The sequence below is a fragment of the Schistocerca serialis genome, chromosome 2 (genome assembly GCF_023864345.2).
Source record: "Schistocerca serialis cubense isolate TAMUIC-IGC-003099 chromosome 2, iqSchSeri2.2, whole genome shotgun sequence".
NCBI classification, from domain to species: domain Eukaryota; kingdom Metazoa; phylum Arthropoda; class Insecta; order Orthoptera; family Acrididae; genus Schistocerca; species Schistocerca serialis.
The window spans coordinates 739,431,309-739,454,278 of NC_064639.1; the positions used below are offsets into that span (position 1 = coordinate 739,431,309).

The window sequence follows — 22,970 nt, forward strand, 5'->3', positions numbered from 1 at the left end:
TGCGATGCTCCAAATGTTCTCAATTGCAGAGATACACGGTGATCTTGCAGGCCAAGGTACAATGCGCAAGCATGAAGAGAAATAGTGAAAACTTTCATCATGTTCAGGTGGGCATTATCTTGATTAAATGTAAGCCTAGGATGGCATACCATGGAGGGCAAAAAAATGGGATGTAGCACACTGTCAGCATACCATTGCGCTGTAAGGGTGCCATGGATGACAACCAAATGGGTACCACTACGAAAAGAAATGGCACCCCACACCATCACCCCTGGATGTCAATCAGTGTGGAAAGTGACTGTCAGGTTGGTATCCCACCGCTGTACAAATAGTTTCAGACAAATCTTTGGCTTGTAATCTAATTGACTGGAATAGAATTGTCTTCAGTGATGAATTCCTCATTGAATTGACCCCAATGACTGGTGAAGACATGTCAGGAGATGCCCCAGATAGTGGTGGGATACCAACATGACTGTTGCCCACCATAAGGCCTGACAACCAGGAGTGATGGTCTAGGATGCTATTTCTTTTCATAGCAGGACACTTTTGGTTGTCTTCCAAAGCACCATTATTACAAGAAAACAGTATGTCCCTAATGATATTCTGTACCTCATGGAAAGCCATCTCAGGCTTACATTTCAGCAAGATAATGGAGACACACACACACACACACACACACACAGAAAGAGTTTTTACTGTGTGTCTTCATGCTTTCCAAAACCTATCTCAGCCAGAAGAGTCAACAAATATCTCCCCAACTGTGACCATTTGGAGTATTATGGGCAGGGCTCTCCAATCAGCTTGGGATTTTGACAATCCAGTACATCAATCAGATAGAATTTGGCACAATATCCCTCAGAACATCCACCAACTCTATCAAACAATGCCTAGTCGAATAACTACTTGATAAGGGCCAGAGAAGGATCAATGCACTACTGACTTGTTTAGTTTATGAAGCTCTTTCTGATTCATAAATCATCTAACTCTTCAGAAACTGTTATCATTTGTTTGTCTGCTCACATCTACTGATTTCTGGGCCATTTGGATAATTCCTTTATGGTTTCTCTTTTCTTTTTAGTCAGAGAGAATAGTTGACATATGCATACATTGGCGACGCCATGCGAAAAAGGCTCATCCTAAACACCTGGAACAATTTTACTCAAATTTGGTGCACACATTAGTTAAGAACTGGATAAGAAATACTATTGCATAACACGGACAGAGACCGGGGGGAGAGGAGAAGGTGATGGACAGACAGTGTGGGGTGTGCGGCAGATGGACACAGACAAGAGGAGGAGGAGATGGGCAGAGAGACGGGAGGAGGAGATGGGCAGTGAGTGGGGAGGAGGAGATGGGCAGAGAGAGGGGAGGAGGAGATGGGCAGAGAGAGGGGAGGAGGAGATGGGCAGAGAGAGGGGAGGAGGAGATGGGCAGAGAGAGGGGAGGAGGAGATGGGCAGAGAGAGGGGAGGAGGAGATGGGCAGAGAGAGGGGAGGAGGAGATGGGCAGAGAGAGGGGAGGAGGAGATGGGCAGAGAGAGGGGAGGAGGAGATGGGCAGAGAGAGGGGAGGAGGAGATGGGCAGTGAGTGGGGAGGAGGAGATGGGCAGTGAGTGGGGAGGAGGAGATGGGCAGAGAGAGGGGAGGAGGAGATGGACAGTGAGTGGGGAGGGGTAATGGACACAGAGAAGGGAAGTAGGAAACAGACAGAGAAAAAGAAGAAGAGGAGATGGACAGATCAAGGAAGATGGAGGAGATGGACAGGGAAATGGACCGAGGGAGGATGGAGGAGGAGATGGACTAAGAGAAGATTGGATTAAGTACATACCTGGGCAATACTGAGAATTCAACAAATACATTACATAATTCACAGTTGAATCTCGTCCTCCCCACATCAATTTCTTCCACTGGCTCAACAATTTGTCTAAAGATCTTTTTGCAAATGTTTCTTTTTCATCATGTCCATGTTTCAGCACTGTATGTAAGCACCAGACTCACTGAAGCTTCATACATCATAACATTAGTTCACCTGAATAGGAGCTTAGGTTTCAAATGTTTTCGGAGGCCATGGTAGCACTTGCTGGTGGACAATATTCGTTTTTGCATTTCAGAGCTGACATTGTTCTTACACTTCACTTCCAATCCAAGGTAAGTGAAACTACACAACACGAAACTTATATGAACCAGTATCTGTGAAAGGGGGCTCATTTGGATAATCTTTCTTAGTTACTGGCATATACTTAGTTTTCCATTCATTTATCTTTTGTGCAGCTTTCTAGCAGTTCTTTCAAAGCTTGTAAAATCTTCTTTCATTGCTCTTGGCATTTTTGCAATTATATCAATATCATCTGCATATGCCAGTACCTGAACTGATTAGTACATCATACTCCCCCTTAAACTGATACCTGCACTTTCCAAGGCCCTATTAGTCAGAAGGCAGGATAATACATCCCTGCTTTACTCCATGCTTTGTGGTCACAGCACTTGATAACATTTTCTATGTTTTAACTGGACTCTGGCTGTTTCCCATAGTAGCTTTCACCAAGGTGATCAGTTTATTAGGAATCTCTAACTCTTCACTGCTGTATACAGTTCACTTCTGTCAGTACTGTCATAAGCTAATTTGAAGTCTATAAAGAGGTGATGTGTATCAATCCCAAATTCTTTACATTTTTCTAGTATTTGCCATATTGTAAAGTTCTGATCAACAATATCCTCCTTGACAAAATCTATGTTGACAATTACCAACAGCATTTTCAACATAGGGTGTACTCTAACTACAGGGAAATTTGCCTATTACCTACCACATATAAAATATTCTTCAATATCCTCTTTAATAGGCTTGTACCTTATGTTGAAAATGCTGTTGGTGACTGTTAATAGTACTACTGTGACATATGTTTAAGACAGTATATTAATTTAAAGAAATAAATATTCAGTCAAGGAACAATGTAGGATGATGTGACTTTCTTTGCTAGTGTCAGAGATTAAAAAAGAAATGTTCTGAAATTGGTAGTTCATGCCAATAGTTACCACTCAAAGCCAGAGACTCAAAAACATAATAAAATTAATTATCAACAGGGGAATGTTATTACAACATGACCTTCCCATAAAGAGAAGAACACAAATTCTGAAATACACAAAACTTTTTGCCCTGATTGCAACAAATAATACAGAAGTACTGCTGGATATGTTTTCTTCTTATTATTCATAGAACATATTGTTCCAAATAATAACACAGCCTTAACTTTCCATAAGCAGAAAGAAGGGTTTCATGTAGACAGAATGCAATAGATAAAGGGCAACAATTTGAGATTCTGGAATAATTGGGAAATTGTGCAATGAAGAGCAAAAACCTGATAAATTATTCACTTATCACACTGAATACTGCAGGGATGCTAATTTTAAAATTTATTATGAATGAAGCTGTCATCTGAAAACCTACAATCACAGCAAAGTGAGAGAGCTGTCTGGCACCACTTGCCCATGTTGCCTGCACAAATAATCTGACTGAATGAAACAAGTCACCAGCCCAGAAGAGAGGTGCTCTATGCTGGAGACGCAAAATTATTTACATTCTCCTTTCATCTGTTTCTCGTCTACTTTGTATCAAATTTCGATGAAAGTTTTTAAGTTGTGAATAGTTCAGGAATTAATTAAGAATCTGGTGCAATCTCTATGTGTCATGAAAATCTTGTATGTTGCAGTATATTTTATTTTAAGAGCCTGTGGTACGCGCTTAATTTTTGTTTTGTTTGCTTCAGTTCTGATGACGTTAAAAAGTGGCCAGTTGTAAACAAATGAAATTGTACCTGCAAGGCAATATTTGTTTTTTAAATGCATAGTAAACAGGTGTAGATTCACACCATATTAACCAAAATATTACTCCATACAACTGTAACAATCATCAACCATGTACAAGCATCAACTGCTCAGTGCAGGAAATTTAAGGTAATGCATATGCTTTGTGTGTGTGAGTGTGTGTGTGTGTGTGTGTGTGTGTGTGTGTGGGCAGTGGGGTGGGGGGGAAGAGTTTTGGTTTGCTTGTTGTCTTGCCACTATGCAGATGATCGCCATGAGGCTGCTTTCACACTAGTAATTCAGATGCAGTGATTCAGCTGCATAGTTTCATAACCACAATGTGTGACTTTCCCAACAGTTACCTGATGGAATTTCTGCTGTACATGCAACTGTACCATTTGACTGAGACTCTGTGGGAAGAGCTGCATTTTTATGTGAGCCAGTTACAAAATGGACACTTTTTAATCACAAAAATGTGAAAGAAGATTTCTGTGCAGTATTAATTGAGCTTTTTGCAATCTGTACAACTTTGTTCACAAAAGAGAGAGATTCAAACTGTATGAATCTTTAGAAGTTATTGGTTTAGAAGACATACAGAGCATCACGCCTATAAAAAGCTTCTAGGCGATGTGCCTATAGGACAAATTCACAATTAATTTACTCTGTTGGCACTGAAGGCACTGTTCCTTTGCAAATAAACACAATGTAAAATGTATTTTAATAAGTAATAAACAAAATAATATATACAACATTTGTTTTTTATACAGTTTCATTTACGAAGCAAGAAACAAACTTTTTCTTCTCCCAAGCATTATGCTTTTGATCTTATTGCTGTAATACTTATTTCCTGTATCCCAAATTACAGGATGGTATTCTGCTTCAATTGTGAAAGGCTCCACGCCAAAAGTAACTTTTGTGGCTCAAAAGAAGAATAGAAATCTTTAGAACGATACAAGAAACGCATGTTATTCAACAATCATGAAGCACTAACAAGCAACAAATGCAGCACAACCTGGCAGTTCGGCAATGGTTTACCCCTGCCATTTGCAGCCATGCTGCCAGATTACCACTTGTGAATGGATCAAACATGGCCGCATCACCACACCCGGTTGTGCAGACTGGCGGGTGCACAGCAGGTCACACAGGAAAATCGCCAAAGTGTAAGGCCTTTTGTGAACTGCAAGTTAAATGAAGAATGCAACTCAGTGATGTGGCCAAGTTGCATGACCCCAGATCACCTGTGTGTGAGCGGTCTTAAAGGAGTTGCTTTCCACCTCTTACTTATTGCCATGTTCTGTTCCCAAGCATTATCAATCCAATTCCTTCCAAAGTCACAGGACATACAAGTTTAATTGCTAAGAAATGTATAATTTGATAAAAGAAATGTAACTGAGGTGAGGTGAGGTGGAGGGGAAGAGGGGGGGGGGGGGGGGGGAAGAGAGAGAGAGAGAGAGAGAGAGAGAAGGGGCACCTCAATTGTAGCATCTGGTAGTTCATAGCAACTAAATTTCTATACTTTATGCAGTTATATATTACCAAAGTTCTTAAACAGAATCAATCATCTATAAAAGTTTTAATATAATACAGAAATAGATACTCAGATTACTGGAGAGCCCATGTTCTTGAAGGGATACTGCAGCTAGTCCAAGAGCAAATGCATAGTATTTATCTGTTAATGTTTCAAATAACATCGACCATGCCTCAATTTCTGCAGCTGCCTAGCATGACAGCAGCTCTGACAACTTTAAGTACCGGTACAGTTTTAAATGTTTTTGTTGTATTTTACACTCCTGGAAATGGAAAAAAGAACACATTGACACCGATGTGTCAGACCCACCACACTTGCTCCGGACACTGCGAGAGGGCTGTACAAGCAATGATCACACGCACGGCACAGCAGACACAACAGGAACCGCGGTGTTGGCCGTCGAATGGCAGCATTTGTGCACCGCCGCCGTCAGTGTCAGCCAGTTTGCCGTGGCATACAGAGCTCCATCGCAGTCTTTAACACTGGTAGCATGCCGCGACAGCGTGGACGTGAACCGTATGTGCAGTTGACGGACTTTGAGCGAGGGCGTATAGTGGGCATGCGGGAGGCCGGGTGGACGTACCGCCGAATTGCTCAACACGTGGGGCGTGAGGTCTCCACAGTACATCGATGTTGTCGCCAGTGGTCGGTGGAAGGTGCACGTGCCCGTCGACCTGGGACCGGACCGCAGCGACGCACGGATGCACGCCAAGACCGTAGGATCCTACGCAGTGCCATAGGGGACCGCACCGCCACTTCCCAGCAAATTAGGGACACTGTTGCTCCTGGGGTATCGGCGAGGACCATTCGCAACCGTCTCCATGAAGCTGGGCTACGGTCCCGCACACCGTTAGGCCGTCTTCCGCTCACGCCCCAACATCGTGCAGCCCGCCTCCAGTGGTGTCGCGACAGGCGTGAATGGAGGGACGAATGGAGACGTGTCGTCTTCAGCGATGAGAGTCGCTTCTGCCTTGGTGCCAATGATGGTCGTATGCGTGTTTGGCGCCGTGCAGGTGAGCGCCACAATCAGGACTGCATACGACCGAGGCACACAGAGCCAACACCCGGCATCATTGTGTGGGGAGCGATCTCCTACACTGGCCGTACACCACTGGTGATCGTCGAGGGGACACTGAATAGTGCACGGTACATCCAAACCGTCATCGAACCCATTCCTAGACCGGCAAGGGAACTTGCTGTTCCAACAGGACAATGCACGTCCGCATGTATCCTGTGCCACCCAACGTGCTCTAGAAGGTGTAAGTCAACTACCCTGGCCAGCAAGATCTCCGGATCTGTCCCCCATTGAGCATGTTTGGGACTGGATGAAGCGTCGTCTCACGCGGTCTGCACGTCCATCACGAACGCTGGTCCCACTGAGGTGCCAGGTGGAAATGGCATGGCAAGCCGTTCCACAGACTATATCCAGCATCTCTACGATCGTTTCCATGGGAGAGTAGCAGCCTGCATTGCTGCGAAAGGTGGATATACACTGTACTAGTGCCGACATTGTACATGCTCTGTTGCCTGTGTCTATGTGCCTGTGGTTCTGTCAGTGTGATCATGTGATGTATCTGACCCCAGGAATGTGTCAATAAAGTTTCCCCTTCCTGGGACAATGAATTCACGGTGTTCTTATTTCAATTTCCAGGAGTGTATTTACAAAAATATGACAGTGGAAAGTTCTGCTGCAATGCAAATAATTTAAGAATAAAAGTAAACACTCACCAAACAGCAGAGGCATTGCAGGCGCATAAACAAGTGTCCTCGAGTCTTTTGTAGTGGTATGCTTCAATAAAATCTTCTTAGTTTGCAAGCCATGTCACTTTGAGGCTTGACATGTTTGGAGCTGGGAGTAGCAGTTTCAAACATGATTCCAGCCCCTTGCCTGATGTCACTCAGTCTTGTGGTGGGACAGAGATGTCATGTGCTGCCCACTTGCCTTCCACACATGTATAATTTTAGCCCTCTCTGGAAGGTCACAGACACTGCTATTGCATCTATATAAGTAAAACACTGTGTCAGCCCCACCCTTCAGTGATTTTAACTCCTGATGACAATGGTGGAGACAGCTACTGTTTTGTTCAAAGTGACGCAGCTTGTAAACTGAGAAGATTTTATTAAGGCACACATTGCACAAAAATTTTGATAGCCTTCAGACAAATACTTTTTTGAGCTAGAGTACTCCAAGGATATGACTTTTATGACAGATCTAAATATAAATTATTTAATTAAAAAATAAATTGTGTTGTTGACTCACATGATCAGCTACTAATTCAGTTCCCATTGCTGCCAAGCCCTTGAATTCCATAGTTGGACTGACAACAACTGCCGCATGTGGTGATGCTGGTGGAGAAGGAGCTTTGTCAGCTGCTGGGGCAGTATGCTTTTGCATTAATCGTGCTTTTTTGTGAGCCTGGGCTTGAAGACGAAGTACTTGAGGACTAGAGCCCCAGCAGTATAGTTTGTTAGATGTACTTAAAGCCAACTGTCAGTAAACAAAACAATTAAATTTTAAAAATTTGTTCAAATCTCATCAGTATGATACTAGGAACACCAGAGTGAAACACAAGAAATGGAATTAGTTGCTCTCTACACGGTGGAAATATGGACAGGATACAGGTACATTAACAACAAATGGAAAGTGTTAGCTCAGCTTACAAAATTATACAAACACACAAACATAAACGTAATAACATCATCATCAAAATTTGCCCCCTACCCTTACACACACACACACACACACACACACACACACACACACACACACACCTCTTGGTCTGAAATTTCTAAAGTTACTCTTTTTTTCCCTTTAGTTTGCAATACTACTTCCTTATCTGTTTTGAAGTGGCAGGATCACTGACACACCAAAACTGAGAAACATTTCTAATTTAGTTCTTTTGAAATGCTGTTATTTATATTTGTTTAACATTTCCCTTTATGGATTGCAGCATATATTTGTGCAAATATGACATCTGAAGGGCTAACCAAAAAAGAACTGATCATGAACCTGAAAAAGACAATGTATGGATCTAGAAGTGGGTCATACATAGCTAGAAGTAGTACTGTCCATTAGATTCTTAGGTATTAGTGTGGATAAAGCAGGCGTCACAACTGCACAAACTGCTTTTGTGCACAGTATACCAGGGGAAATTCAAATATTCAAGAAAGAAAAAGATTATTCACATTAGAAATAAAAAGCAATACGGGTTATTTTATGGAGGACTTCTGAAACAGACAAAAATTGCTTCAGCAAACCTAGGCATATTACTTTTCACATCTTTATGCATATACAAAACAGAAATAAACATGATAAAAGATGGGATGGATTACAGACACTAGTGTACATGCCCACAACACACAAAGGAAGAATGATATATGAAGAAATGCCCCATCAACTGAAAATGCATCAAAAGGAACATCAGTAACTAGGCACCAAGCTGATAACAAGACTGCCTAGAAACTTGTATGGTAGTATACATGACACTAATTTGCCATAGCAGCTCAAAGACTATCTGGTGGAAAAGGAATTTTGCAGTGTCAAAGAGTATCAATTAAATTATATTTACACAATTATGTTGTTCTTTGTAATCAATGATGGGGAGTATAACCAAAATGACTGCACCTTAGGAAATAAGTGATAATGAATATTTTTTTTTTTGTACATGCCCAATATTGCACTAACATGTACTGTACACAACATAATTCACTGAAAGTCACAGTATTTCATCTTAGTCTACAAGGAAAAAATAAGTTAATTATTGCCTTGAACCAACTGCTTTACAACAAAAGAAAACAAGTGAATTGCACACACTCACATTATGAAAGTATCCTGTTGATACAAGAACACAGGTTTCTGGGAGAGATGACACTAGTACTGGTGTGGAACTCTTTATATTTCCTCCATTTCCTAATTGCCCAAAGACACTTGAACCACAAGTAAATACTTCGCCTGTTTCAGTGAGGAAAAGAGAATGGCCATGGCCACCACTAATCTGCTTCACAACCTAGTAGGAAACAGTTTAAATGCTGTTATAAAATACAGTTTAAGTATTCTTATCTACATTATTGTAATAATCTAGTGCAAACAAATTTAAAAATTACTATTTTTTTCATTACTTTTAAGAGAAAATAAGTGGAACATATAAACCAAAATTACTAACATTGTCTACAGAAAAGTTGCACATTACACATATTACTTTAGTAAAACACCCTGAACTTAATGCCACTGGTCAATTTTGATTACCTTCTCATTATTAAAGACCTATAAAAAGAACATACTAACATTAACAAATTTCTTGTCTATAGTCTAGAGAACTTAAAAGCATAATAGCGACAGAGTCTTTAAATTCAGCATAAGTTATCATCTATTACTTACACATAAATTAATGATGCACTATTTCACATGAGATGTGGCATACAAATCAAATTATCAATCTACAAGTGAAGCCCACATGAATAAAAGTATGCTCTGTACCAAATACAAATGAAAGAGCAGTAAAATATGCAACAGATCCTTATCCAGTATAATGTGAGGACAAAGATTCCATCTTTACACTACACCAAAATAAGTCATCATTTAGCAGCTATTTATGCAGTAGTGACCATACTGCTACTAATCTGATACACTGGAAGTTCTACATCAGCTCCACAAAGGCTGGCTAATGGTATTTACAAATAACTTGAAATTTATGTTGTCTTCAGTAAACTGACAGTGTGCGTTATTAATAAACACACTGCTTTAAAAAATAAAAACTGCTTAGAGAATTTCAAACTAATATTATCTTGAAGACTGAAACATAATTAACACTCATGAGTTATGTATTCGCCATGACAGATGTGTAGTACTTGCCCTCCTTTGCTCCTCTTTTTCCTGACTGGAATTATGAGTGTGAGTGATCTACTTTACCTTATTCAGATACTTCGCTTATATAGCAAGTAGAATGGAATATGAATAGAATTCTTGGCTTTTACATTACAAATCAGGGCCATAGCCTTACTCTACTGTTATTAACAGGTTTATCTTATTTTATGTCCATAACTGAAATATTTTTCAATGTAGTATTCATATCTTATTCCAAACTTTGTAGCCCTTAACACCACACTTATGTGTGTTTGCACATTTTACTTGTGATGTAATCACGCTTATTCCAATTTTCAAACAATAATATACACTCAACAAGGAAGTAGAAGTTGCCCTTTGTATCTGTTATAATGTCACTTGTTTCTGTTCAATTAATTTTCCTCAGTCAGCTGATTGCATTGTTATGTTTTACATCATAGATATATAAGTAATGATATTTACAGATGTATACACTACATGAGAGTGTAGACTATCGATGTAGAAAATGATGTTTTTACCTAAAATGAGATAGATGAAAAAGAAAGTAAACTGTTTATTATTTCAAAAGTAATTGCCATAACTGTTAACACATTTATCTCCCTATGCATAGAGGACGTGTAAGGGCTTGCCAGCGGGACCCACATGTTACACCGACTACATTGCACAACTTTTGCTGGAAGCTTTTGCACATCCTCCACACACAGTGTAATAAATGTATTAATAGTAGCACAATTACTTCTGAAATAATAAACAGTTTACTTACATTTTCCCCACCATTATGAATGAAAATACACACAATACTGATGTCAAACAAAGGAAAATCCAGGATGGAATGTAACAATATTATGAAAAGGGAAGATGCTACTCACTATATAGCAGAGATGCTGAGTCGCAGGTAGGCACAACAAAAAGACTCACACAATTAAAGCTTTTGGTCATTGGCCTCCATCAACAATAGATGACACACACACACACACACACACACACACACACACACACACACACACACTAACGCAAATCGCACACACAACTGCAGTCTCAAGCAACTGAGCAGCAGCACCAGTGCATGATGGGAGTGATGACTGGGTGGGGGTAAGGAGGAGGCTGGGGGGGGGGGAGATAGTATGGTGGGCTGGCAAACAGTGAAGTGCTGCAGGTTAGAAAGAGGGTGGGGGAGAGGTGGGGGGGGGGGGGGGGGAGAAATTAAAAGACCGGGTGTAATGGTGGAATGACGACTGTGTAGTGCTGGAATGGGAACAGGGAATGGGTTGGATGGGTGAGGACAGCGACTAATGAAGGTTGAGGCCATGAGAGTTGTGGGAACGTAGGATGTATTGCAAGGAAAGTTCCCACTTGCACAATTCAGAAAAACCATGTGGCACAGTCTGTGAAGTAGTCATTGAAGTGAAGGATATCCTGTTTGGCAGCATGTTCAGCAACAGGGTGGTCCACTTGTTTCTTTGTCAGTGGCCATTCATGTGGACAGGCAGATTGTTGGTTGTCATGTCTACATAGAATGCAGCACACAGATTGCAGCTTAGCTTGTAGATTACATGATTGGCTTCACAGTAGCCCTGCCTTTGATGGGATAAATCTACAAGCTAAGCTGCAGCCACTGTGCTGCATTCTATATAGGCATGACATCCAATAAGCTGTCTGTCTGCATGTATGGCTACGAATAAACTGTAGCCAAGAAACAAGTGGACCACCCTGTTGCTGAACATGCTGCCAAACAAGATATCCTTCATTTCAATGACTGCTTCACATATGGTGACATATGGATCCTTTCCACCAATACCAGCTTTTTTGCACTGCACAGGTGGGAACTTTCCCTGCAACACATCCTACATTCCCGTAACCCTCCTGGCCTCAACCTTCATTAGTCACTGTCCTCACCCATCGAGACCCTCCCCTGTTCCCATTCCAGCACTACACAACCGTCATTCCACTATCATACCCAGTATTTTTATTTTTCTCCTTTTCTGCTACTTGGCTACCCTCCCGCCCCACCTCTCCCCTGTCCTCTGTCTAAACTGCAGCACTTCACTTCACTGTTCGCCACCCCCACCATACTATCCCTCCACCTCCCCCCCCCCCCCCCCAGCTTCCTCCTTACCCCCATCCAGTCACCATTCCCATCATGCACTGGTGCTGCTGCTCACAGTATGGTTGCAGTTGCGTGAGACTGCAGTTGTGTGTGTGTGTGTGTGTGTGTGTGTGTGTGTGTGTGTGTGTGTGTGTGTGTGTGTGTCTGTCTGTCTGTCTGTCATCTATTGATGACTAAGGCCAACGGCCAAAAGCTTTCATTGTGAGAGTCTTTTTGTTGTGCCTATCTGCAACTCAGCGTCTTCACTATATGGTAAGTAGCAACATGCCTTTTCATAATATTGTTACAATACAGATGTAATATTCTACAACGTAGAAGAATATTACATTAATGTTGTTTGGGTTTTCAATTCATAATGTGTAAAATATTGTACCAAGAACCAATGGAATGGTCAATCATAGCAGATTTTCCAACTGTCTTGTTTTAATTTGGCTGCCCCTTGTGCAAAAATATTATTTGTCATTTGTGTCTGAAATTCTTTTTCCCACCTCTACCTATGACATTCTTTGTAACCTTTGGGACATAGATTATAATACTGTCAGTTGTAGGTTGCTCTGACAATTGCCCTTCATACATAAGAAACTGAGATATGGAAGTGATTGTCACAGACACAACTAACATTCAGTTTATTTGGACTATGGTGATAGTCTCTGCCCCATTGTTACGTGCACTACATCCTAGACAAACAAGCTTATAATATCCAATCCCTTCTTTTCCCACCTCATCCTTGGCTAAACTAATATTTATATTATTGATGTGCTGTGCCATTCATGGAACAGACCAGAAGTAAGACTGCTTAATAGAAAAGTTCATGGACCACAGTTACCTCACTATTTATAGATATTGTTCACACTCATGTTATTAGGTTTGTACCATTTTGACATTGTAACAAATGTTACTATCTAATGTATTTTAAAATGTAATTTTAATTTGCTTCCACTTACAGGAACATACATACACACTGAAGGACACTGTAAGAAAACCAAGCAAATGGAATCATTGATTACATTAATGTACAGTCTAACAATGAAGTGTTCCTTACTCGCAAAAACATTAGAGAGGCAGATGACCCAGCATGCCAGCTTATATACAGCTGTTTGCACACAGCGTAGCATTTGCTGCGCCATCTGTGATGAGTAAGGTGGTCTTTTTAGGCCTTGCCGTGTATGTGCACAGTTTTTAATTATGCACACTCACTGTATAGGGTTACAACACTCCTCATCCCTTCCTCGACAGGTTACAAGCACACTTACAGGTGGGTGAGCAGTGAAAAGTAACACCTTTACTTAACAGAGCATTGAAGAGGCTCAGCCACCATGACCACAACAGGAGGAAATTTGTGATAGTACACTATCTTACTGAGAAAGGCCTCCGACTCTTTGACACTGTCCAAGTTCTGAATGACTGTTGCCTTCGTTTTTGACAATGGTAGAACTTAACACAAACAGCAATAACATGAGTATGTTTGCAATGATACTTAGAAAGCAACTGGCATATTTCATCAAAAGAGAGACTAGCAGTTTCCTGCAGAGGAGCTAGCTGACACAAAAAATGAAAAGAAATGCTGCTGAAGGCATTTTTCATGTGTCCCAATCCTCCACAGTATCATCATATGGGGGAAACTTTGGAGGTTGTATCAACAGCTGTGAACGCTGGCACGTCAACAACGCTGTCAAATTGTTTAGTGCCATGGAGAGTGAATGTTGCTGGTTGGTGAGAGCTTGCTGCTGTTCAACAAGATATTGACGAATTTCCTCCACTGACATAATGGCCACAATGAACAAAGAAACAAAATATGCAGAGTGGTATAGCGCACTTGTCATGAAAAATATACGCTTCCACATACTGGAAAATACACACACATTGAAAGACACTGTAAGAAGAACAAGCACCCAGAATCATGGATTACAATTATGCACATTCTAACTGTGACATGTTCCACAGCCACAAAAACATAAGAGTGGCCGAAGGCCCAGCACACTGGCTTATATACAGCTGTTTGCACATGGCGCAGCACCTGCTGCACTATCTGTGGTGAATGAGGAGGCCTCTTTAGGCCAACCATGGAGATGCATGCTGTTTAATTATGCGATCCCACTATATAGGGTTACAACAGTAAGTTTTAACTATCACTTATCGGCATGCCAGCAACCTATGCGTGGGCATTCATTACCCATAGATTTGTATATTGTGTTTGAACGTATCTTTGGCAAAAGTTAGAGTGGCCAATTACAACTTCAATCTGTATGTAGTTGTTGCTAGTAGATTAGTTGTGGTTTGCACATGATACAATGACATTCTGTAGTGTAAAGATGGAATCTTAGATAACACATTATACTACATATGCATCTGTTTCATATTTTAGTGCTCTTACTTTGTATTTGATACAGACCATACTGTTATTCATGTATAGCTTCACATGTAAATTGATAATTTGAATTGTATGCCACATCTCGTGCAACATAGCACATATTTTTAATTTATATGTAAGTAACACACAATAACTTACGCCAAATTCAAGATTCTGTTATCATTACATTTTTGAGTTCTCTAGACTGCATATAAGAAAGGTATTACTCTTATATGTTTGTGCGCTCTTTTTTATAGGTGCTTGATAGTGAGGTGGTAGTCAAAAATGGCCAATAGCACAGCAGATAAATGATATAAAGATATAGCCCAAAAGAACAATGTTTTCTTTTATGAAAGTTTCTATGATCTTAGTTTACAAAGTCAACAGTGATCTGGTGGATGATGTAGATTCAATACAACATGCATATAGATGCTAATTAAATCAATTTTATGGTCAATGTCATGCACTGTCTCTGTTTGCCAAGTGAAGGCAAATGGCTTCATTGAAATTTGCATATTACAGTTTTAACATTTCTGTAAACAAAAAAAAACTAATTGCTTTTTACAGTACATGGAATTAAAGTACTTAATGATCACGAAATTAATGGATGAGAGCTCATAACTACTGTAAACTTGAGTTTCTCCCCAGCTGTGATGAGAGTTGATAACTATGGTAAACTTGAGTTCCTCCCCAGCTGTATTCCTGTACGTTGTTTGAATGTAACTACTGAATGATGGTACACTAGTAAGCGACTGCCTATACCATGAATGGGAGGAGGGTAACACAAAGAAATATGACACATATGAAATTGAAAGGGGGGAGGGGGCATGGGCGTGGACACGAACATGGAAATGACAGAATCAATTAATAAAGAAATTCACATTATGATATGTTTATAATCTTAAAGACCTCATTTCATTCTCAGATGCAACTACATTGTAGAATTGTACCTGGATTCCTCCTAACATTGCCATGGTTTTTCAGTTTCTTTTTTCACTCCTATGAGATAAGCATGGTCAACACAATGATTCACTGCAATAAAATCAGTGGCATAAAACTATAATGTCTTCGTCATTAAAACAAACTTACACACATTATCAGGAGGTATATATTCAAAAGGAAGTTATTTGCCTCAAAAAATTTAGGAAAACCAAAGAAAACATAAATCTGACTAGCCATGTAGGGATTTGAATGGTCTAATTAAATCTAATGAATTGGCTCCCCATCTTCCATTTTTTTCTCCCTGCACTTTCAGCACCTGTTACACAGAATTGATTGAGTTTATCATCATGTTTCCTTGTTACTGTCATCAGGGAGTTCAGTATTATCTGCTGTAATATAGCACACTTCTTCCGGGTGCAACATATGAGTAAGATCACATTTAATATTTAGTCTTGTGTATCGTTTTCATCATTTTTCTGATCAATTATTGTTATTAATAAGGCACTCACATGAGCATGAGCTCATTTTCAGTTGTCCTGAAATAATGAAAAGAGTGAGAGGCAGGTGTTATTGGTTTTCTCCTGGGTGTTGTGAAGATGGGTGGATACTAAGAGAGGTGTGCTCATGTTTTTGTAACACATTAGCTAAAATAAATGGTGAATTTTAAATTCGTTAGTAAGGACTGCCATAATAACTTTTTCTATTAACTCATTTTAAATTTCTGTTGAAGAATGAAACAGTGAACGGAGAACACTATTGGAAAGCACTCACAAGATTTCTTCAGCCAGCATCAGGCTCAGTCACAGCAGAGAAAAAGTTATATGAGACTACCTCACCGAGCCCAACTGTTTCATGGCCAATAATATTCGTAATTCCTTTGCTTTTGGAATTTTGAATTTTTTAATGGCACAGTGGAGCATTCTGCAATATTGTAAAATCTTGAATGGCATTAGTCCTTTGCATTAAATAAAGCTCTTTTCCCTGTACAAGATACGTTGATCCCTTCTCTTTGCTTCCACTGCAATTGTCCCAGATCTGTTGTAAAGGTCAAATAAACAGTTCTACTGCGTACAGGTGGAGTGGAATTTCTTGCAAAACTGTTTACTCTCATGTCTTTCTTAATAGTTTCCAACATCAAAACCAGTGGCTACTCATCGGAAACCTTTCAGTAATGGCTCCTTCATTCAACTTACACACAAATGAGACTTTCATAAAAGTATTACCCATTATTTTGATACTGTTTCCTGAGTTCTTTTGCGGAAGTTACAGTGGGTCGGCAAAGAACACTCTCTGTATTCACCCCTAGCCACTTGCTTCAGTTCCATGTGTGCAGCAAAGAACTGAAGCACTATCAATAGAAGGGTATGGACAAAAATATGGAAACACACCACAACCACAAAAAATTACTATGTCTCAAACAGCGTAGGAAAACTGTTGGCATTCAAAACAACTTCAGTTCATCTCAGAATGGATAAATATAGTTCCCTTGTGGTTTCCAACAGAATTCTATACCATTCTTCCTGAAAAATAGTGGCAAGTCCAGGTAATAATTATGGAGGCAGAGAGTAGCCACACTCCCTTCTCTCCAAAGTAAACCAAAAAGACTCAATAATACTGAGATCTGGTGACTGTAGTGGACAGGGGAGATGCTACAACACATCCTCATGCTTAAAGAGCCAGTCCTGGACAACACGAGCTGTGTGAAAAGGGCCTCTGCTGTCTTGGAACACAGCATCACCATTGAGGAACAAACACTGTACCATGGGTTTGGCACAATCAGCCAAAATGGTCATACAACCCTCGGCAGTAATTGCAGAGTAAGCATGGGGCCTATGGAATAGCATGATACGGCTGCCCGAATCATCACTGAACCCTGCCCTGTTTCACTCTTGGGACATAAACTTGGTCAAAGCTGCAAACAGTGTGAACAGCACTCATCCGACCAAATGACATTCTTACGTTGCATCATATTCCAGGTTTTTATAGCTTCAGCACCACATTTTCTTTCAATGGTCATTTGCATCACTAATGGGTGGTATTTTGGATTTCAGCTCATCCTGTAATTCCCTATTTATTGAGCTCTCCCAATGTTGTTTTGATGCTGATGGGATTTGTGAGTTCAACGTTCAGTTCTTCAGTGATGTTTGCAATTTTATCTCCTTTTTTTTTTCATCACCATCCTCTTTAGTGATCATCCATCACATATACTCACTTCATACTTTCCCATGTTGTGATTTAGCAGAAGATGTTTTTCCATTTTCCATGCAAGTGATAGGAATCTTGGATATGGTGCCTCTTAAACACCAAATACATCAACTACTCTGATTATGGAAGAGCCCAACACATGAGCATCCATACAGGCACCAATATGTTGCCCACATTTGAATTTACTTAGTTCCAACATAACACATTCACAACAACAAAGAACACTTTTCTGACCACTACTGTCATTTGCTACATATTGAGGACATTGTACAAGTGTTGTTTATGTTCATATACAATAGCACAACCAGCAGGCTTGGCTAGCATTTGCATTTATGTTCAAGCATGCACTACTCACAGTATTTCCACATTTTTGTTCAACCCATGTGTGTTGCCTTACTCATTAGAAGTGCTCAATAAAAAGACTGACAACTATAGCTTTAAACTAAATCTACACTAAACTCCGCCTGAACAGGCCACGAAGGCCCAATGGTACCAACTGGCCACCATGTCATCCTCAGACAACAGGAATCATTGTATGAGGATGGAGGGGCATGTGGTCAGCACATCACTCTCCAAGCCGTATGTCATAGCTTTAAACTGAGTTATTTATATTCTTATGAGAGGACTGGCCCGGAAAATTCATCACAAACATGCAATATTTTGACAGTGAGTATAGCTATTAACTTCATGTGGATTCTTAAGAATGATAGTTACTATAAGAGCACATGTGGGTTACGATTTACTCCTCTCAACTGTATATACCACTCAATGTTTTGACTTTAAGAGGCTAGAGGGAATCAGTAATACACAGAATCCACAAACCACTAACATCAGAGGGTCATTAATTTTACAGTATATTTGGGCCAATCTGCCATTCTAAATTATCAATGCACGAGGATGAGTACTGACATTTACTAGAATGAGGTAGAATAAACATAACCAAGTGATCAACTTATCATTCTCCAGTTGTGCTCAATTTAGTTCGATAAGGCAATGTAAAACTGTCAAAATGAATTGAAACTACTGCCACATGTCAACTCCTCTATGTGTTTGTAGCCCACTGGGCAGGTATAATAATAATATTCCATTTCATAGAAAATATTAACCATCATATTGTTTCACAACAGTAGGTCAACACCTGATGCAGAAGTTGCTCAATGTAGAGTAATCAAGTCTTGACATGTGCTGGATGTGCTGAATGTTTAATTGTTTAAGTGATTCATGCATGGTACATTTACTCACTGAATTTTATGCTCAAAATTGCTGGTCAGCCATAAAAGAGAGTTCTACATAATTATAACAGTAACAATGCAATGTATTAAGTATGTCATTGTACCTGTCCATTTAGACGCTTCACTGGTTTTGGATGGAGAGCATCTTCGATTGAACCAATACCAAGTTGTCCATGTACACCCCAACCCCAAGAATAAACCCTGAAATGAACAATTGAAAAAGTTACACATTTCAAAGAGCAAACAATTTGTATTCATTTAGAAACATAAGGTAATGATCTAGCAAACATTAAATAACTGGATATTAAATTCAGACATGAAGTAAACTATCAATTTTTTTTGTTTCTAAAATTCAGTTAAAGGGACTGAGGATGATTTCTCATTATAGGGACTGACAAATTTAAAAATGTATACTAACATGGTCTATAAAAGGAAGTTAACACAAACAACTTTTAGTATCCCTACCAGCAGAGATTGCAATGGAGTCACATAACCTGGCATGGTTTGTGCAGCGGAATAGTGAGGAAACCTGCCATGGAGGGCTCATGTGACATGCAGTATGGACAGAACTGATGATGAAGTGCTAACCTGTGGGCAGAAGTAAGCCAAGCAGGACATTGCTTACACTGAGTTCAATCGCAACGGACCTTGCCTTGCGCATCGTACAGAATGTTGTTGCCGAGTGTTCAGACATCAGACGCCTAAGCCAGCCGCATGAGTTTATTCCTGTGCCAATCTCTATTTGAACCTTTCTTGTTCCCATGGATTGATTCATATAGCAAGTTTTATTTCCCCTCATGGGATTCTGTTCCCTGGTTATTATCGAGCCACCATTGGCCTCTGAAGTACCTACACCAACAGTGTAGTGTAACGGCATTGTCACACTTGGGCAGATACTTAACTGCTCACGATGGACATTGTCCCACGTGTGATGCCCCATTTTTTTGTTTCCCTTTACCTATAGTTAATTTTGGGGCTGTTTTGAACTAGTGTTTCAGCAATGCTGGCATGAATAATTCTGCTTAGAGAAGGAACAGCAGCAGAGTGGGAGCCGATGAATCAAAATACATATTTGCTCACCCTTGCCCCGCCAATAGCTAGCCAGGCCCCAACTGAGCAGATCTTTTACTTGCCCATGTCGCCCCCAACACCATTTACTGATTTCAATGAGTCAACGGATAGGTGATAACCTGAGCCAGTTCTTACTGCATTGTCAGGTAATACGTATCATTGATCCAGTTGATAAGTCCATTTTCTTGTCGTCCAGCAGTGTGAATTTATACAAAGTTGTCCAAAATTTCAAGCCTTCCACTGAGTCTCAGAAGCTCCCCTTTGATGATCTTTGTCAGTTGCTATTGCAGTATTCCGGACTTCAAAACCACGTGGTGGTGGCACATGCAGTTTCACCAGCACCACAAGCACCCTAGGCAGGCATATGCGGCCTGGATCGCCAATCTGCAGGGCCTCTCACACAAGTGTCACTTTCAGTGCCCCAAACGTGCTTCCTCTTGTGAAGACTTGCTAATTTTGGACATGTCTGCCCAGTTAGCACCTGATCCTGTGGTTCAGGCTAAGTTGTTGGACTTGGCTGATCCTTCCTTAGCTAACATTGCCCAGATTGCAGAATAGCATGAGCTGACAGTGGCTGCAAGGGTCATCCTTTCTGATAAATACTGGGGCTCAATTAGGACTTCACGGCAAACAGCCGCCAGTGCTCTACGTGGTATCCCAGGCAGCCTCGCCTTCTGCTGAATCACCGCATGTTGATGCTGTTGACAATTCTGATGCAGAGGCATCACAGCATCGAGTTACATGGGTTTGCATTAGTCACAGTGTTATAATTTCTACCTGTGGTGGATTTTGGGTCCTCCATGTCATTTTCGTTCTGCTCATTGGGTGAACCAGCAGTCTTCCCCTAAATGTCATTTGTTGCATCTTTGACGAGACTGGCTGCAAGTGGAAACTGCATGTGGGGCACATCATCAGGTACGTCATTTGGCAACTGCTTGTGGCAAGTCAGTTGTCAGATATTCCTGCATTTTCGCTTGATTCTGGGGCACTCTCCAATTTTCTGTAGGTGTTGCCCCGACATGTTTTGAGATATTGGCAGTAGATGGACAACTGGTCAAATTTCAAGCAGACTTGGGAGTGACAGCCAGTCTCATTAAATTAGTTAAGAACAGGCTCTTGGTGTGACCAGTGTAGCAATGGCTGCTATGTCAGGTTGTGTCTGATAGTAAAGAATGTACTTCCTTGTGGGGGCAATTCTCCATCTCTTACACTTTATAAGAATGTGGAATGGCAACTTCCATTGTTACTCATCAATTCACCATAGATACAAAATATTTTTGGCCTTCTTGCTGTTTTTGGCTTTCAGATAGTTGAAGTGCATTTAGTGTCTCAGTCTACTCCTTTGCACAATTTGGACAACTTAACATGGTCCTACATCCCACTGTTTGAGAATGAGAATACCTTGGGCTGGGCAAAAAATTGAGGCACCTGCTTCTCTTAAGCCATCAGTGGTACCAAAATTTTGTCAACCGCCCCCCCCCCCCCCCGCCTCCCTTCTTGATGCACAAGGTAAAGGTTGAGTTCATTGGCAGGATAGAGGCATTGTTTCTCCAATTTCATCGAGTTAGTGGGTCACCCCTTTGGTGATGATTCAGAAGCCCAACAGTGCTGTGCACCTTTGCATTGGTTTTAAACACATGGTTAACATGCAACATGTCACAGATTCGGTTGTTGATGAATTAGTTGAGGGGGGAAAGGGGGGGGCATTGGCAGTATTTTTACCCCATCAACTTATGTGATGCCTACTACTTGCATTCGCAGTTGGACACAGTTACTCAGTCTTCCTTGATCCTCAACACCCTTTTTGGTCTTTACCACTTTAAAACTTGTCTGTTGTAATCACATATGGGCCAGGAATTTATTGACAGTATTTGGAGCAACTGACTGAAGACATTCCCTGTTGCATCAATACCCAGATGACATTTGGATAATGGGCCCTATACAGGATGAGCACCTATAAAACTTTCAGTAGGTTTTCCAATGCCTCCTGAAGAACGTCCGTTGCAAGCTACAAAAGTGTAGTTTTTTCTCCGCAGAGGTACGTTTTTTGGGACATGTGCTTAGCAAAGATGGTCTCTCAAAGTCATCATAAACCTGCTGATGCCCAAGAACCTAAGGGAACTCCAGCCTTTTTCTGTTATGATTTGCTCTTACGCTCACCTGATTCCCCAGGCCACACAAACCTGCCTACCTCTTTAACTAACTTTGGCAATAGAGCATTAAGTTTGCTTGGTCTGTGTATTTTCAGTTTCTCAGTTTGAGCTCTGCTCCCTGCCTGGCTTTTTTTATGCTGGGGAAGCCCTTAATCCTGGCTTGTGATGTGTCCCAGTATGGCACAGATGTGGTCCTATAACATCAGAACATGGGTGCCACTAAACAACCCACTGGTTACACACTGAAGACACTTTCTGCTGCTCAGTGTTATCATTCACAGGTGGAAAACAAGGTACTTGCTATCATTTTCAGAGTTAAAAAGTTTCAGGTTTTCCTGTATGGAACAGATTTCTCCTCATCACCGACCGCAAGCCGTTGGTTTCCTTATTTGCCCTTCATTCGAAATGGCTGTATAGGACTGTCTACTAGCTGCAGAGGTGGGGCCTCTTCCTCAGTAACTATTGCTACATTCGTTACCCCTCCATCACCCAGCATACCAATGGTGCTGCACTTTCTTGACTAGGGTCTGATATGGAGTTTGATCAGTAGAAACCTCTCATGTTCACATTTGATGATACCTTGCAGCAAACCCTGTTGTATTTGGACACAATTACTCTGTCTTTCTTCATCCTCAACACCCTTTTGGGTCTTTACCAGTTTAAAACTTGCCTGTTGTAATCTTATATGGGCCAGGAATTTATTGACAGTATTTGGAGCAACTGATTGAAGACACTATCT

General features: G+C 40.8%; 1 protein-coding gene across 2 annotated transcripts in view; it reads right to left on the reverse strand.

Moving 5' to 3' along the window:
• Positions 1 to 22,970, reverse strand: part of LOC126457939 (uncharacterized) — a 422,121-nt gene that overhangs the window by 156,474 nt on the left and 242,677 nt on the right. For both annotated transcript variants that reach the window (XM_050094658.1, XM_050094659.1), the window contains 3 exons: positions 19,112 to 19,208; positions 9,147 to 9,335; positions 7,589 to 7,816 (listed from right to left, as the gene is read on the reverse strand). In XM_050094658.1, coding sequence (XP_049950615.1) covers positions 7,589 to 7,816; positions 9,147 to 9,335; positions 19,112 to 19,208 — 514 coding nt within the window. The remainder of the gene's footprint in view (positions 1 to 7,588; positions 7,817 to 9,146; positions 9,336 to 19,111; positions 19,209 to 22,970) is intronic.